General features: G+C 52.5%; 1 gene segment (V, D, J or C); it reads left to right on the top strand.

Moving 5' to 3' along the window:
• The first annotated feature begins 4,548 nt into the window (after window positions 1-4,548).
• Window positions 4,549-15,939, top strand: part of LOC116412121 — a 27,680-nt gene continuing 16,289 nt past the window's right edge. Inside the window, 2 exon segments of the V gene segment in view lie at window positions 4,549-4,637; window positions 5,585-6,002. Coding sequence covers window positions 4,592-4,637; window positions 5,585-6,002 — 464 coding nt within the window.

The raw sequence follows: 15,939 nt of genomic DNA, 5'->3' as shown, positions 1-15,939 counted from the left end.
CTGAAGCTCATGGTTCTCTCATCAGACACCAAACCGGGGAACATGGAGGAGGGGTTTACAGATTGGACCATGGAGAGACCCGGTGCCCAGAGCGCCAGTCTGAGTCTGTCTAATGCGGGGGCTGAACACTCGGCTGTCTATTTCTGTGCTGTGAGCGATCACAGTCACTAACATGCGAGACCCTCAGTGTACAAAACCCCCCCCCGCCCCACAGAATGGGCTCACCCGGACCAGCAGGGGGCGCTCCCTCTCTCTGTAATGGATCAGAATCCCTATTTAGCCTGGGGGGGGAGGGCACATTAATGGCATTGGATCATAGTGACCCCATACACATGTTGCTATGGGCAACACAGGGGGCTGTAAGGGCAGGGGGGCAGATAAATACCCTGTGTGGCTGCGCAGGGGGCAGTAAGGGCAGATAAATACCCTGTGTGGCTGCACAGGGGGCAGTAAGGGCAGATAAATACCCTGTGTGGCTGCGCAGGGGGCAGTAAGGACGGGGGGGCAGATAAATACCCTGTGTGGCTGTGCAGGGGGCAGTAAGGGCAGATAAATACCCTGTGTGGCTGCGCAGGGGGCAGTAAGGATGGGGGGGGGCATAACAAGTTCTTTTGCTAAATGCATTCTGGGAATACAAGGGGGTGGTTCAACTTATAGCATGTTATAGAATGTCCTCTTCCTAGCAACTTTCCAATTGGTCTTCATTATTTATTTTTCTTTATAGTTTTTGGATTATTTCCCTTCTTCTTCTGACTCTTTGCAGCTTTCAAATGGGGGTCACTGACCCCGGCAGCCAAAACCTATTGCTCTGTGAGGCTCCAGTTTTATTGTTATTGTTACTTTTTATTCCTTATCTTTCTATTCATCCCCTCCCCTATTCATATTCCAGTCTCAAACCACTGGCTGGTTGCTAGGGAAAGTAAGACCCTAGCAACCAGATAGCTGCTGAAATTCCAAACTGGAGAGCTGCTGAACAAACCGCCACATCTGTGATTAACTGAAAGTGAAGAAATGGGGAGGGGCCCAGGAAACAGGGGGAGGGGCCCAGGAAACGGGGGGGGGGGGGCTGCCAGGGGCCCATAGATGCACATAACCCCCCCAGGCTGCAGGAATATATCTACACAATAACTGCCTCTGATCTAGATGGAAGAGCAGACAGAGAATGGGTGCGGGGGGCTTTCTGATCATTCTGGGGGCTCTCCTTCTCCCATGTAAGTAACAAAGGGGCCCTTGGGGCCACATCAGCTTATTGGGGGGCACATCAGCTTATTGGGGGGCACATCAGCTTATTGGGGGGAATAAAATGTGTCCTTTTCCCCCTGTGTTTCCTACAGGTCTGAGTGATTCGGGGGGGGTGTTCCAGGAGCCCCGGTTGCTAGTTGCCCCTGCGGGGGCCCCGGTGGCCCTGTACTGCCGGCACAATCACAGTAACTCCATGGCGATGCTCTGGTACCGGCACCGGGCTGGGCAGGGGCTGGAGATGATGGTTTATTCCCCAGGGCCCAATTCTGGGAACATGGAGGAAGGATTCCAGTCCTGGGAACTGAGCAGAACCGATATTTGGACCTTTAACTTGAGCCTGAAGGCGGCAGGGAGCGCTGACTCGGCCCAGTACCTCTGCGCTGTCTCTATACACAGCCCCCCAGGCCTGTAACGGGGGCAGCACAAAACCTACACCGGGGGGGGGGGCAACCAGAGCCCAGGAATAATGATTGGCTGGGGGTCAGTAGCTACACCAGGTGACCTGGGCCCAGCCTATCAGAGTAAAGATTGTGAGAAATAATATAATAATAAAATAATAATAATAATTCAGCCTGAAACAGCTACAAAGTGAGTGTAACCCAGTGTCCCGGACTGTTCTGGTACCGCTGCAAAGTTCTGTCTGCCAGGGCAGTCCTACTGGGGCCCCCCTGCTTCCCTAGGGATCTCACTCCCACCCAAGGGCCAGGCAGGGGCCCAATCAGCTCATCGGGCATGTCATTGTGCCTCCCATTGGGTGTTATACAGTCAGTACCCCCGCCAGCCACATCCCCCACACCCCCACAGGGCCCCCAACATGCCACCTTAACCACCCGCCTGACTTTTTTCCTAGTGGCCCAGTCCGACCCTGTATACAATAAATAATATACCCCCTACTGTAAAATATAAGGATATTATAAGTCACCGAGGAGTTCCATGACCATATTATAAAGGGGGTGCTTCTAATATCCTCATATTGTACAGCAGGGGGTTACATTATATATTATAATACAGTGAGTCATGTGACAGACATGACATCACTAAGCTCCGATTATAACTGATGACATCACTAAGCCCTGTTTATAAGGATATAATTGTGCATTATATTGTCTCCCCGAGCAGCTGACTGGATACTGCTGACTGTGTAAAATGAAAGGGGTCCGGGGTGGTAGAGACCCCAAAACATTTATTGATTGACATACAAGTCCATAGTCAGATTCCCGGAGCCCTGAGACTCCCCTTTGCTGGGGGGGGGCGGGGGCAAGTAGGGGGGCATAAGGTGAATTTGATGGGAATTGGATGTGGGGGACTGATTGGGAACATTGAGAAGAGAAGATTAATGAACTGGAAAGAATATTGGAAAAATATAAATATGGACCTGCATCATGTGATATTTGGGGGGTTATAAAACCAGAACTGCCTCGCTAAATGCCCCTGATACACGTGGGGGAGGCGGCTCCTACCTGGGCTGGGGGGGGCGGAAACCAGGTCTTTCCTGTATATAACAAACAGGGACAGTCAGAATCCTGGTTCTGTAAGTGGGTCCTGTTTGGACCTGGTACTCAGACTCCTGGTTCTGTAAGTGGGTCCTGTTTGGACCTGGTACTCAGACTCCTGGTTCTGTAAGTGGGTCCTGTTTGGACCTGGTACTCAGACTCCTGGTTCTGTAAGTGGGTCCTGTTTGGACCTGGTACTCAGACTCCTGGTTCTGTAAGTGGGTCCTGTTTGGACCTGGTACTCAGAAGCGCATATAACAAATACAGAAATCTCTGTCCCGTCCCAGGGAGGGCGACTCTCGGAAGAGACATGCAGAGACTCCTCTCGCTGCTGCTGGTTCTGGGCACTGCCGGAGGTAAGAGTGGGTCTCAGGTGGGACCGGAACCAGGGAGCTTGTCTGGAGTTGGATCTCAGGAGGCCCAGTTGGGTGGGGGTTTCAGGGAACTACAGATTATCTGTATCTCCTCTGTTTGTAGGTCAATATTCTGGGGTGAAAGTCACTCAAACCCCAAAGTTTCTGTCCATCAAACCCGGGGACGGCGCGGAATTTCACTGCCACCAAGATAACGAGAACTTCGACTTCATGTACTGGTACCGACAGGAACCCGGGAACGAGCCGACGCTCATGATGCTCTCGAGGAGTGCTGGTTCTGTAGAGATGGAAAGTCCATATCAGGCCGAGTGGGAGGCAGAGAGAAATAGGACAACCAACTCCTCTCTCCAACTGAAGGGGGGCAACGGGGGAGATTCTGCTACTTACCTCTGTGCAACGAGTTTACACAGTCACTGAGACACTAGCAGCACCTTATCATATACAGTAGGGGGTACAGTGTCCCTTATATCTGTATTCCCTGTATAACTCAGCCTGCAGCCTTGTGCCTTTATATGGGGGGCACAGAACCCCTCAGTGACTGCTAATATCCTTATCATTTACAGTAGGGGGTACATTATCCCTTATAATACATGAGTGATACTCAGAGTTCCCTGTATAACTCAGCCTGCAGCCTTGTGCCTTTATATGGGGGGCACAGAACCCCTCAGTGACTGCTAATATCCTTATCATTTACAGTAGGGGGTACATTATCCCTTATAATACATGAGTGATACTCAGAGTTCCCTGTATAACTCAGCCTGCAGCCTTGTGCCTTTATATGGGGGGCACAGAACCCCTCAGTGACTGCTAATATCCTTATCATTTACAGTAGGGGGTACATTATCCCTTATAATACATGAGTGATACTCAGAGTTCCCTGTATAACTCAGCCTGCAGCCTTGTGCCTTTATATGGGGGGCACAGAACCCCTCAGTGACTGCTAATATCCTTATCATTTACAGTAGGGGGTACATTATCCCTTATAATACATGAGTGATACTCAGAGTTCCCTGTATAACTCAGCCTGCAGCCTTGTGCCTGTATATGGGCACAGAACCCCTCAGTGACTGCTAATATCCTTATCATTTACAGTAGGGGGTACCTGTGTGTTCCTTACTCACTATGTTACTATGTTACTGTGAGTATCAGCGCAGGGAACACTATATATATCATATTGTTATTTTTCTCATTGTTTGATGTTATAGTTCCCACCAAGGAGAAATTCTGCACCTGCCCCAGTGTGGGGGGGGGGGGGGGGGAAGGGGGGTTTCCTGTATATTGGAACCAGCAGAGAAGGCGGAGCCAGGAGGGGGGAGAGGGTTTCCGGGGGGGGAGGGGCTGAGAGACTCAGGAACACAAAGTTACCTCCCAATTGTGCCTATAAATGAGTTGGGGGGGGGGCTGTTTCCGGATTAGGACAGAACCACATATAACGAACCTTTAGCTTTTATTGTTCCAGGGGCACCAGCCTTACTGTACGACATGGGGGGATTGCTCACAGTCTTACTGCTAATGAACCTCCTCATAGGTAAGTGTGAGGCACTTGTATCGGTCTGGGTACCAGTCTGGGTATCAGTCTGGGTATCAGTCTGGGTATCAGTCTGGGTATCAGTGTTGGTATCAGTCTGGGTATCAGTGTGGGTATCAGTGTGGGTATCAGTGTGGGTATCAGTGTGGGTATCAGTGTGGGTATCAGTCTGGGTATCAGTCTGGGTATCAGTGTGGGTATCAGTGTGGGTATCAGTGTGGGTATCAGTCTGGGTATCAGTCTGGGTATCAGTGTTGGTATCAGTCTGGGTATCAGTCTGGGTATCAGTGTTGGTATCAGTGTGGGTATCAGTGTGGGTATCAGTCTGGGTATCAGTGTGGGTATCAGTGTGGGTATCAGTCTGGGTATCAGTCTGGGTATCAGTGTTGGTATCAGTCTGGGTATCAGTGTGGGTATCAGTGTGGGTATCAGTGAGGGTATCAGTGAGGGTATCAGTCTGGGTATCAGTGTGGGTATCAGTGTGGGTATCAGTGTGGGTATCAGTCTGGGTATCAGTGTGGGTATCAGTCTGGGTATCAGTCTGGGTATCAGTGTGGGTATCAGTGTGGGTATCAGTCTGGGTATCAGTCTGGGTATCAGTGTGGGTATCAGTGTGGGTATAAGTGTGGGCATCAGTGTGGATATCAGTGTGGGTATCAGTGTGGGTATCAGTGTGGGCATCAGTGTGGGTATCAGTGTGGGTATCAGTGTGGGCATCAGTGTGGGCATCAGTGTGGGTATCAGTGTGGGTATCAGTGTGGGCATCAGTGTGGGTATCAGTGTGGGTATCCAGTGTGGGCATCAGTGTGGGTATCAGTGTGGGTATCAGTGTGGGCATCAGTGTGGGTATCAGTGTGGGTATCAGTGTGGGCATCAGTGTGGGTATCAGTGTGGGTATCAGTGTGGGTATCACCCCGGGTATCAGATCTGTTTTTGGTCTCCCCCAGGTCCCCTCTATGGGGTGAAAGTGACCCAAGACAAAAAGCTTCTAATTATCGGCTCAGGGGAAGATGCGGAACTTTCCTGTCGCCATGACGACAGCAGCTACTACAACATGTACTGGTACCAGGAGAAGCCGGGCCTGGGCCTGAAGCTCATGTTGTTCTCACTAAATGCTGGTTCTGAAACCCTGGAGAGTGACTACCGGGCCGACTGGGAGGCGGAGAGAAAAGTCGTTCTCAACTCAACTCTGCGACTGAAGAAAGGGAACGTGGGGGATTCTGCCACTTATTTCTGTGCAGCGAGTATCCACGGCAACGCAAGGCTCCCTGCCCCCTGGCACCAAACCCCCCCCTGGCACCAAACCCAAAGACCCCCAGCGTTGGGCTGGGACCCCCATGGGAATGGGCTCAGTTATGGGGAAAGGCTGGCCCAGTTGGGATTGGTTACACTGGGGGGGGGGGGCAGTTAAGGGGGGGTCACTATATATAAATATATAAGGGGGGGCAGTAATGAAATAGAGAAAGTACAGGGAAGAGCGACTAAGCTGATAAAGGGAATGGGCTCAGTTATGGGGAAAGGCTGGCCCAGTTGGGATTGGTTACACTGGGGGGGGGGGCAGTTAAGGGGGGGGGGGTCACTATATATAAATATATAAGGGGGGGGCAGTAATGAAATAGAGAAAGTACAGGGAAGAGCGACTAAGCTGATAAAGGGAATGGGCTCAGTTATGGGGAAAGGCTGGCCCAGTTGGATTGGTTACACTGGGGGGGGGCAGTTAAGGGGGGGGGCACTATATATAAATATATAAGGGGGGGCAGTAATGAAATAGAGAAAGTACAGGGAAGAGCGACTAAGCTGATAAAGGGAATGGGCTCAGTTATGGGGAAAGGCCTGGCCCAGTTGGGATTGGTTACACTGGGGGGGGGGGGGGGGGCAGTTAAGGGGGGGGCACTATATATAAATATATAAGGGGGGGCAGTAATGAAATAGAGAAAGTACAGGGAAGAGCGACTAAGCTGATAAAGGGAATGGGCTCAGTTATGGGGAAAGGCTGGCCCAGTTGGGATTGGTTACACTGGGGGGGGGGCAGTTAAGGGGGGGGGCACTATATATAAATATATAAGGGGGGCAGTAATGAAATAGAGAAAGTACAGGGAAGAGCGACTAAGCTGATAAAGGGAATGGGCTCAGTTATGGGGAAAGGCTGGCCCAGTTGGGATTGTTACCACTGGGGGGGGGGGGGGCAGTTAAGGGGGGGGGTCACTATATATAATATATAAGGGGGGGCAGTAATGAAATAGAGAAAGTACAGGGAAGAGCGACTAAGCTGATAAAGGGAATGGGCTCAGTTATGGGGAAAGGCTGGCCCAGTTGGGATTGGTTACACTGGGGGGGGGGCAGTTAAGGGGGGGTCACTATATATAAATATATAAGGGGGGGGCAGTAATGAAATAGAGAAAGTACAGGGAAGAGCGACTAAGCTGATAAAGGGAATGGGCTCAGTTATGGGGAAAGGCTGGCCCAGTTGGGATTGGTTACACTGGGGAAGGGGCAGTTAAGGGGGGGCACTATATATAAATATATAAGGGGGGGCAGTAATGAAATAGAGAAAGTACAGGGAAGAGCGACTAAGCTGATAAAGGGAATGGGCTCAGTTATGGGGAAAGGCTGGCCCCAGTTGGGATTGGTTACACTGGGGGGGGGGGGGCAGTTAAGGGGGGGGTCACTATATATAAATATATAAGGGGGGGGCAGTAATGAAATAGAGAAAGTACAGGGAAGAGCGACTAAGCTGATAAAGGGAATGGGCTCAGTTATGGGGAAAGGCTGGCCAGTTGGGATTGGTTACACTGGGGAAGGGGGGGGGGGGCAGTTAAGGGGGGGGTCACTATTATAAATATATAAGGGGGGGCAGTAATGAAATAGAGAAAGTACAGGGAAGAGCGACTAAGCTGATAAAGGGAATGGGCTCAGTTATGGGGAAAGGCTGGCCCAGTTGGGATTGGTTACACTGGGGGAGGGGCAGTTAAGGGGGGGGTCACTATATATATAAATATATAAGGGGGGCAGTAATGAAATAGAGAAAGTACAGGGAAGAGCGACTAAGCTGATAAAGGGAATGGGCTCAGTTATGGGGAAAGGCTGGCCAGTTGGGATTGGTTACACTGGGGGGGGGGGGGCAGTTAAGGGGGGGGTCATATATATAAATATATAAGGGGGGCAGTAATGAAATAGAGAAAGTACAGGGAAGAGCGACTAAGCTGATAAAGGGAATGGGCTCAGTTATGGGGAAAGGCTGGCCCAGTTGGGATTGGTTACACTGGGGGGGGGGGGGGGGCAGTTAAGGGGGGGGTCACTATATATAAATATAAAGGGGGGCAGTAATGAAATAGAGAAAGTACAGGAAGAGCGACTAAGCTGATAAAGGGAATGGGCTCAGTTATGGGAAAGGCTGGCCCAGTTGGGATTGGTTACACTGGGGGGGGGGGGCAGTTAAGGGGGGGTCACTATATATAAATATATAAGGGGGGGCAGTAATGAAATAGAGAAAGTACAGGGAAGAGCGACTAAGCTGATAAAGGGAATGGGCTCAGTTATGGGGAAAGGCTGGCCCAGTTGGGATTGGTTACACTGGGGAGGGGCAGTTAAGGGGGGGGTCACTATATATAAATATATAAGGGGGGGCAGTAATGAAATAGAGAAAGTACAGGGAAGAGCGACTAAGCTGATAAAGGGAATGGGCTCAGTTATGGGGAAAGGCTGGCCCAGTTGGGATTGGTTACACTGGGGGGGGGGGGCAGTTAAGGGGGGTCACTATATATAAATATATAAGGGGGGGCAGTAATGAAAGAGAAAGTACAGGGAAGAGCGACTAAGCTGATAAAGGGAATGGGCTCAGTTATGGGGAAAGGCTGGCCCAGTTGGGATTGGTTAACTGGGGAGGGGCAGTTAAGGGGGGGTCACTATATATAAATATATAAGGGGGGGCAGTATGAAATAGAGAAAGTACAGGGAAGAGCGACTAAGCTGATAAAGGGAATGGCTCAGTTTATGGGGAAAGGCTGGCCCAGTTGGATTGGTTTACACTGGGGAAGGGCAGTTAAGGGGGGGGGGTACTATGATATATAAATATATAGGGGGGGCAGTAATGAAATAGAGAAAGTAAAAGGGAGAGCGACTAAGCTGATAAGGGAATGGGCTCAGTTATGGGGAAAGGCTGGCCCAGTTGGGATGGTTACACTGGGGAAGGGGCAGTTAAGGGGGGGTCACTATTATAAATATATAAGGGGGGGGCAGTAGTACTGAGGGGTTCTGGGCTCACATGGGTCGGACCGTGAGAAACACAAATAAACTTCAAAGAACCAAATAAATATTTACCTGAAGCCAAAAATAAGTCTCGGCCTCCATTCCTGGAACAAGGTTTTATTTATATCCCTCCGCTGGGGCCCGGGAGCCAGTAGGTGAGTGCCGGGGGCGAGCAGGTGAGTGCCGGGGGCGAGCAGGTGAGTGCCGGGGGCGAGCAGGTGAGTGCCGCGGGGCGAGCAGGTATTGCCGGGGGGCGAGCAGGTGAGTGCCGGGGGGCGAGCAGTGAGTGCGGGGGCGAGCAGTGAGTGCCGGGGGCGAGCAGGTGAGTGCCGGGGGCGAGCAGGTGAGTGCCGGGGGCGAGCAGGTGAGTGCCGGGGGCGTGTAGGTGAGTGCCGGGGGCGAGCAGGTGAGTGCCGGGGGCGAGTAGGTGAGTGCCGGGGGCGAGTAGGTAAGTGCCGGGGGCGAGTAGGTGAGTGCCGGGGGCGAGTAGGTGAGTGCCGGGGGTGAGTGCTGACCCACAATCATAAGAACAAACATCAGCTCTTGGGCCGAGCTCTGTGTCACGGGGGCAGATACCAGTTATTGTTGGGACTTAAAGACATATTTTTAAAAAAGTCCTTAACTTGGCCTTAATATCGGGGGTTCCATGCAGAATATGGGGGTCCCTAGGCAAGTTATAGAGTATATATAACCATTAAATAAACCCAATAGGTAGCCCAAAATGAGATGGTGGCCCAAAATGAGATGGAGGCCCAAAATGAGATGGAGGCCCAAAATGAGATGGAGGCCCAAAATGAGATGGTGGCCCAAAATGAGATGGAGGCCCAAAATGAGATGGAGGCCCAAAATGAGATGGTGGCCCAAAATGAGATGGAGGCCCAAAATGAGATGGAGGCCCAAACCAGGACAATGTCTCAGGCCCAGGCTGGGATTTATATGGCTGAGTGGAACAAACAGTTTGGGGAGTTTGATACATTCAGTGAATCTGTAAATAAGAGGTGAATCTCATGGAAAATAAAAAGTGGAAATGTCACAGTATCTGGGTTCCAGTAAAGGGCAAGTAATTGGGCCCCAGAGACAGAGAGGGAAACAAAGGGCCCAGAGACAGAGAGGGAAACACAAGGGCCAGAGACAGAGAGGGAAACACAAGGGCCCGCAGAGACAGGAGAGGAAACACAAAGGCCCGAGACAGAGAGGGAAACACAAGGGCCAGAGACAGAGAGGGAAACACAAGGGGCCAGAACAGAGAGGGAAACACAAGGGCCCAGAGACAGAGAGGGAAACACAAGGGCCCGCAGAGACAGAGAGGCGAAACACAAGGGGCCCCAGAGACGAGAGGGAAACACAAGGGCCAGAGACAGAGAGGGGAACACAAGGGCCCGCGCCAGAAGTACAGAGAGGACACAAGGGCCCCGAGACAGAGAGGGAAACACAAGGGCCAGAGACGGAGAGGGAAACATCAAGGGCCCAGAACAGAGAAGGAAACACATAGGGGCCCAGAAGACAGAGGAAACCATAAGGCCACCATAGACAGAGAGAGACACACAGGGCCAGAGACAGAGAGAGACACAAAGGGCCCAGAGACAGAGAGGGAAACACAAGGGCCCAGAGACAGAGAGGAAAAAACAAGGGCCAGAGACAGAGAGGAAACACATAGGGGCCCCAGAGACAGAGAGGGAAACAACAAGGGCCTCCATAGACAGAGAGAGACACACAAGGGCCCAGAGACAGAGAGAACACAAAGGGCCCCCAGAGACAGAGAGGGAAACCAAGGGCCCAGAGACGAGAGGGAAACACAAGGGCCAGATTACAGAGAGGGAAACACAAGGGCGCCGCAGAGACAGAGAGAGACACAGGGCCAGAGACAGAGAGGGAAAAACACAAGGGCCAGAGACAGAGAGGACACACAAGGGCCCAGAGACAGAGAGAGACACAAGGGGGCCCAGGACAGAGAGGGAAACAAAGGGGCCCCAGAGACAGAGAGAGACACAAGGGCCCAGAGACAGAGAGAGAAACACAAGGGCCCCAGAGACAGAGATAGAAAACACAAGGGCCCAGAGACAGAGAGAATCACAGGGAATTCAGAGACATGAGAGGGAAACACAAGGGCCAGAGAAGAGAGGGAAACACAAGGGAATCAGAACAGAGAGGGAACACAGGGCCCAGAGCCGAGAGAGAACACAAGGGCCAGAGACAGAGAGAGAAACACAAGGGGCCCAGAGAACAGAGAGAAACACAAGGGGCCCAGAGACAGAGAGGGAAACCCAGGGGCCCCAGAGACAGAGAGAGCACAAGGGGCCCCAGAGACAGAGAGAGAAACAAGGGCCCAGAGACAGAGAGAGAAACACAAAGGGCCCAGATGACAGAGAGAGAAACACAAGGCCCCAGAGACAGATGAGAGAAACACAAGGGGCCAGAGACAGAGAGGAACCAAGGGAATAGAGAACAGGGGATGAGAAACACAGGGCCCAGAGACAGAGAGGGGAAACACAAGGGAATTAGAGACAGAGAGAGAAACTAAAGGGCCCCAGAGACATGAGAGAAACACAAAGGGAATCAGAGACAGAGAAGAACACAAGGGCCAGAGACGAGGAGAAACACAAGGGCCAGAGACGAGAGGGAACACAGGACAGGAGACAGAGAGAGAAACACAAGGGCCCCAGAGACAGAGAGAAACACAAGGGAATCAAGACGAGAGGAAACACAAGGCCCCAGAAGACAGAAGAGAAACCAACGGGAATGCAGCGACAGAGAGGGGAAACACAGGGCCCCAGAGAAACAGAGTGGAAAATACAAGGGCCGCAGAGACAGAGAGGTAAACACAAGGGCCCCCAGAGACAGAGAGGGAAACACAGGGGCCAGAGACAGAGAGGGAAACAAAGGGCCCAGGACAGGAGGGAAACAAGGCCCAGAGCAGAGAGGGACACAGGGCCAGAGACAGAGAGAGAAACACAAGGGCCAGAGAAGAGAGGGAAACACAAGGGGCCCCAGTAGACCGAGAGGGAAACCAGGGCCCCAGAGCCGAGAGAGAACACAAGGGCATCAGAGACAGAGAGGGAAACACAAGGGGCCCAGAGACAGAGAGACACAAGGGAATCAGAGACAGAGAGGGAACACAAGGGCCCCAGAGAAAAGGAGGAAACACAAGGGCCCCAGAGACAGAGAGAGAAACACAAGGATATCAGAGACAGAAGAGGGAAACACAAGGGCCAGAGACAGAGAGAGAAACACAAGGCCAGAGACAGAGAGAAACACAAGGGGCCCAGAGGACAGAGAGGGAAACCCAAGGGGCCCAGAGGCAGAGAGAGACACAAGGGCCCCAGAGACAGAGAGAGAAACATCAAGGGCCCCAGAGAGAGAGAGAAACAAAGGGGCCAGAGACAGAGAGAAACACAAGGGAATAGAGACAGAGAGGGAAACACAGGGCCCAGAGAAAGAGAGGGAAACACAAGGGAATCAGAGACAGAGAGGGAACACAAGGGCCCGAGACAGAAAGAAACACAAGGGGCCCAGAGACAGAGAGAAACACGAAGGGGCCAGAAGACGAGAGGGAAACCCACGGGGCACAGAGACAGAGAGAGACACCAAGGGCCCCAGAGCCAGAGAGAAGAAACACAAGGGCCCCAGAGACAGAGAGAGAAACTACAAGGGCCCCAGAGACAGAGAGAGAAACACAAGGGCCCAGAGACAGAGAGAGAACCACAAGGGAATAGAGACGAGAGGGAAACATACAAAGGGCCCAGAGCAGAGAGAGAAACACAAGGGAATGCAGAGCCAGAGAGGGAAACACAGGGCCAAGACAGAGAGAAACACAAGGGAATCAGAGACAGAGAGGAACACAAGGGCCCAGAGAAAGAGCGGGAAACACAAGGGCCCCGAGCAGAAAGGAACAAAGGGATCAGAGACCAGGAGGGAAACACAAGGGCCAGAGAGAGAGGGAACCAAGGGAATCAGGCATGAGAGGGAAACAACAAGGGCGCAGAGAAAGAGAGGGAAACACAAGGGAATCAGAGAAAGCGGGAAACACAAGCCCAAGACAGAGAGAGAAACAACAAGGGCCCCAGAGACAGAGAGAAACACAGGGGCCCAGAGACAGAGGGGAAACGCCAGGGGCCCAGAGAAGAGAGAGACACAGGGGCCCAGAGCAGATGAGAGAAACACAAGGGCCCAGAGACAGAGAGAGAAATCACAAGGGCGCCCAGAAGACAGAGAGAAACTGACATAGGGAATCAGAGACATGAGGGAAACACAAGGCCCAGAGAGAGGAGGGACCAAGGATCAGAGACGGAGAGGGAAACACAAGGGCCAGAGACAGAGAGAGAAACACAAGGGCCAGAGACAGAGAGAACCACAAGGGGCCCAGAGACAGAGAGAGAAACACAAGGGCCAGAGACAGAGAGAGAAACACAAGGGGCCAGAGACAGAGAGAAACAAAAGGAATCAGAGACAGAGAGGGAACACAAGGGCCAGAGAAGAGAGGGAAACACAAGGGAATCAGAGACAGAGAGGGAACACGGGCCCCAGAGACAGAGAGAGAAACACAAGGGGCCCAGAGATCAGAGAGAAACACAAGGGGCCCAAGGACAGAGAGGGAACCAAAGGGGCCCAGAGACAGAGAGAGACACAAGGGGCCCCAGAGACAGAGAGAGAAACACAAGGGCCCCAGAAGACATGACGAGAGAAACACAAGGGCCCAGAGACAGAGAGAGAAACACAAGGGCCCAGAGACAGAGAGAGAAAACACAAGGAATCAAGATAGAGAGGTGAAACACAAGGCCCAGAGACAGAGAGAGAACACAAGGGCCAGAGACAGAGAGAAACAACAGGGGCCGAAGAGCCAGAGAGGGAACAAGGGCCCAGAGAACAGAGAGGGAAACACAAGGGAATCAAGACAGAGAGAGAAACACAAGGGCCCAGGACAGAGAGAAACCAGGGAATAGAGACAAGAGGAAACACAAGGGCCCAAGACAGAGAGAGAAAAGAAGGGCCCCAGAGACAGAGAGGGAAACACAAGGGCCAGAGACAGAGAGAGGGGAAACACAAGGGCCCAGATGACAGAGAGGGAAACACAAGGGCCAGAAAGACAGAGAGGGAAACACAAAGGGGCCAGATGAAGAGAGAGAAACACAGGGCAGAGACAGAGAGAGGAAACACAAGGGCCAGAGACAGAGAGGGAAACCAAGGCCCAGAGACAGAAGAGGGAAACACAGGGAATCAAGACAGAGGGGAAACACAAGGGGCCCCAGAAGGAAAAAACCAAAGAACAAGGGAAGAGAAACACAAGTGGCCCAGAGACAGAGAGAGGACACAAGGGCCCCAGAGACAGAGGAGAAACAACAAGGGGCCCAGAGCAGAGAGAAGACACAAGGGGCAGAGACAGAGGAAACACAAGGGTCCGCAGAGACAGAGAGGGAAACACAAGGGGCCCAGAAGACAAGAGAGACACACAAGGGGCCAGAGACAGAGAGGAACCAGGGCGCAGAGACAGAGAGAAACACAAGGGGCGCAGAGACAGAGGGAACACAAGGGGCCCAGAGACAGAGAGGACACACAGGGGCCACCAGCAGACGAGAGAGAGAACCACAAGGGGCGCCAGGACAGAGAGGGAAACACAAGGCCAGAGACAGAGAGGAAACACAAGGGGCCCCAGAGAGCAGAGAGGAACCACAAAGGGGCCCAGAGACAGAGAGGGAAACCCAAGGGCCCAGAGACAAAGAGAAACACAAGGGGCCCAGACGACAGAGGAAAAAGGGGCCCAGAGACAGAGAGGGACACAGGGGCCCCGGACGAAGAGGGACACAACAAGGGGCCCAGAGACGAGAGGGAAACACAGGGCTCCAGAGACAGAGAGAGAAACACATAGGCCCGAGACAGAGAGAGAAACACAAGGGCCAGAGACAGGAGAGGGAAAACAAGGGCCCCAGAGACAGAGAGAGATAAACAGGGAATCAGAGACAGAGACGGGAAACCAAGGGCCCAGAGACAGAGAGAGAACACAGGGCCCAGAACGACCAGGAGCGAAACACAAGGGAATCAGAGACAGAAGAGGGAAACACAAGGGCCCCAGAGAAGAGAGGGAAATATAAGGCCCCAGAGACAGAGAAGAGAAACACAGGGGCCCAGAGACAGAGAAGAACACAAGAGGGCCGCCAGAGACAGAGAGGGAAACACAGGGCCCCAGAGACAGAGAGGGAACACAAGGGCCCCAGAGACAGAGAGGGAAACCACAAGGGAACCAGAGCAGACGAGAGAAACCACAGGGCCCAGAGACAGAGAGGGAAACAAAGGGGCCCAGAGACAGAGAGGGAAACACAAGGCCAGCGACAGAGAGAGAAACACGGATGCAGAGAAGAGGGGAAAACAAGAGGGCCCAGAGAAAGAGAGGGAAACCATAGGGAATCAGAGACAGAGAGAGAAACACAAGGGCCAGAGAAAGAGAGGGAACACAGGGAATCAGAGACAGAGAGGGAAACAGCAAGGGCAGAGAAAGAGAGGGAACCAAGGGCAATAGAGACAGAAGAGCGGAACACAAGGGCCCCAGAGAAAGAGAGGGAACACAAGGAAATCAGAGACAGAGAGGGAAACACAAGGGCCCAGGAAGAGAGGGAAACAAGGGAATCAGAGACAGAGAAGAGAACAACAAGGGCCCAGAGAAGAGAGGGAAAACAAGGGAATCAGGAAGGAGGGAAACAACAGGGGCAGAAGACAGAGAAGGAAACACAAGGGGCCAGAAGACAGGAGAACACAAGGGGCCAGAAGACAGAGAGGGAAACCCAAGGGGCCCAGAAGACAGAGAGACGACACAAGGGGCCCGAGACCAGCAGAGGAAACACAAGGAGCCCCAGAGAACAAGAGAGAAACACAAGGGGCCCAGAGACATGAGAGAAACACAAAGGGAATCAGCGACAGAGAGGGAAACACAAGGGCCAGAGAAAGAGAGGGAAACACAAGGGAATCAGAGACAGAGAGGGAAGACACAAGGGCCCCGAGACAGGGAGAACACAGGGGCCCAGAGACAGAGAAGAAACACAAGGGGCCCAAGCAGGGGGAACCC

The sequence above is a fragment of the Xenopus tropicalis genome, chromosome 7, assembly GCF_000004195.4.
Source record: "Xenopus tropicalis strain Nigerian chromosome 7, UCB_Xtro_10.0, whole genome shotgun sequence".
Classification (NCBI taxonomy): Eukaryota; Metazoa; Chordata; class Amphibia; order Anura; family Pipidae; genus Xenopus; species Xenopus tropicalis.
Note: the sequence above shows the minus strand (reverse complement) of the source record. Positions and strands in the feature narration are given on the sequence as shown.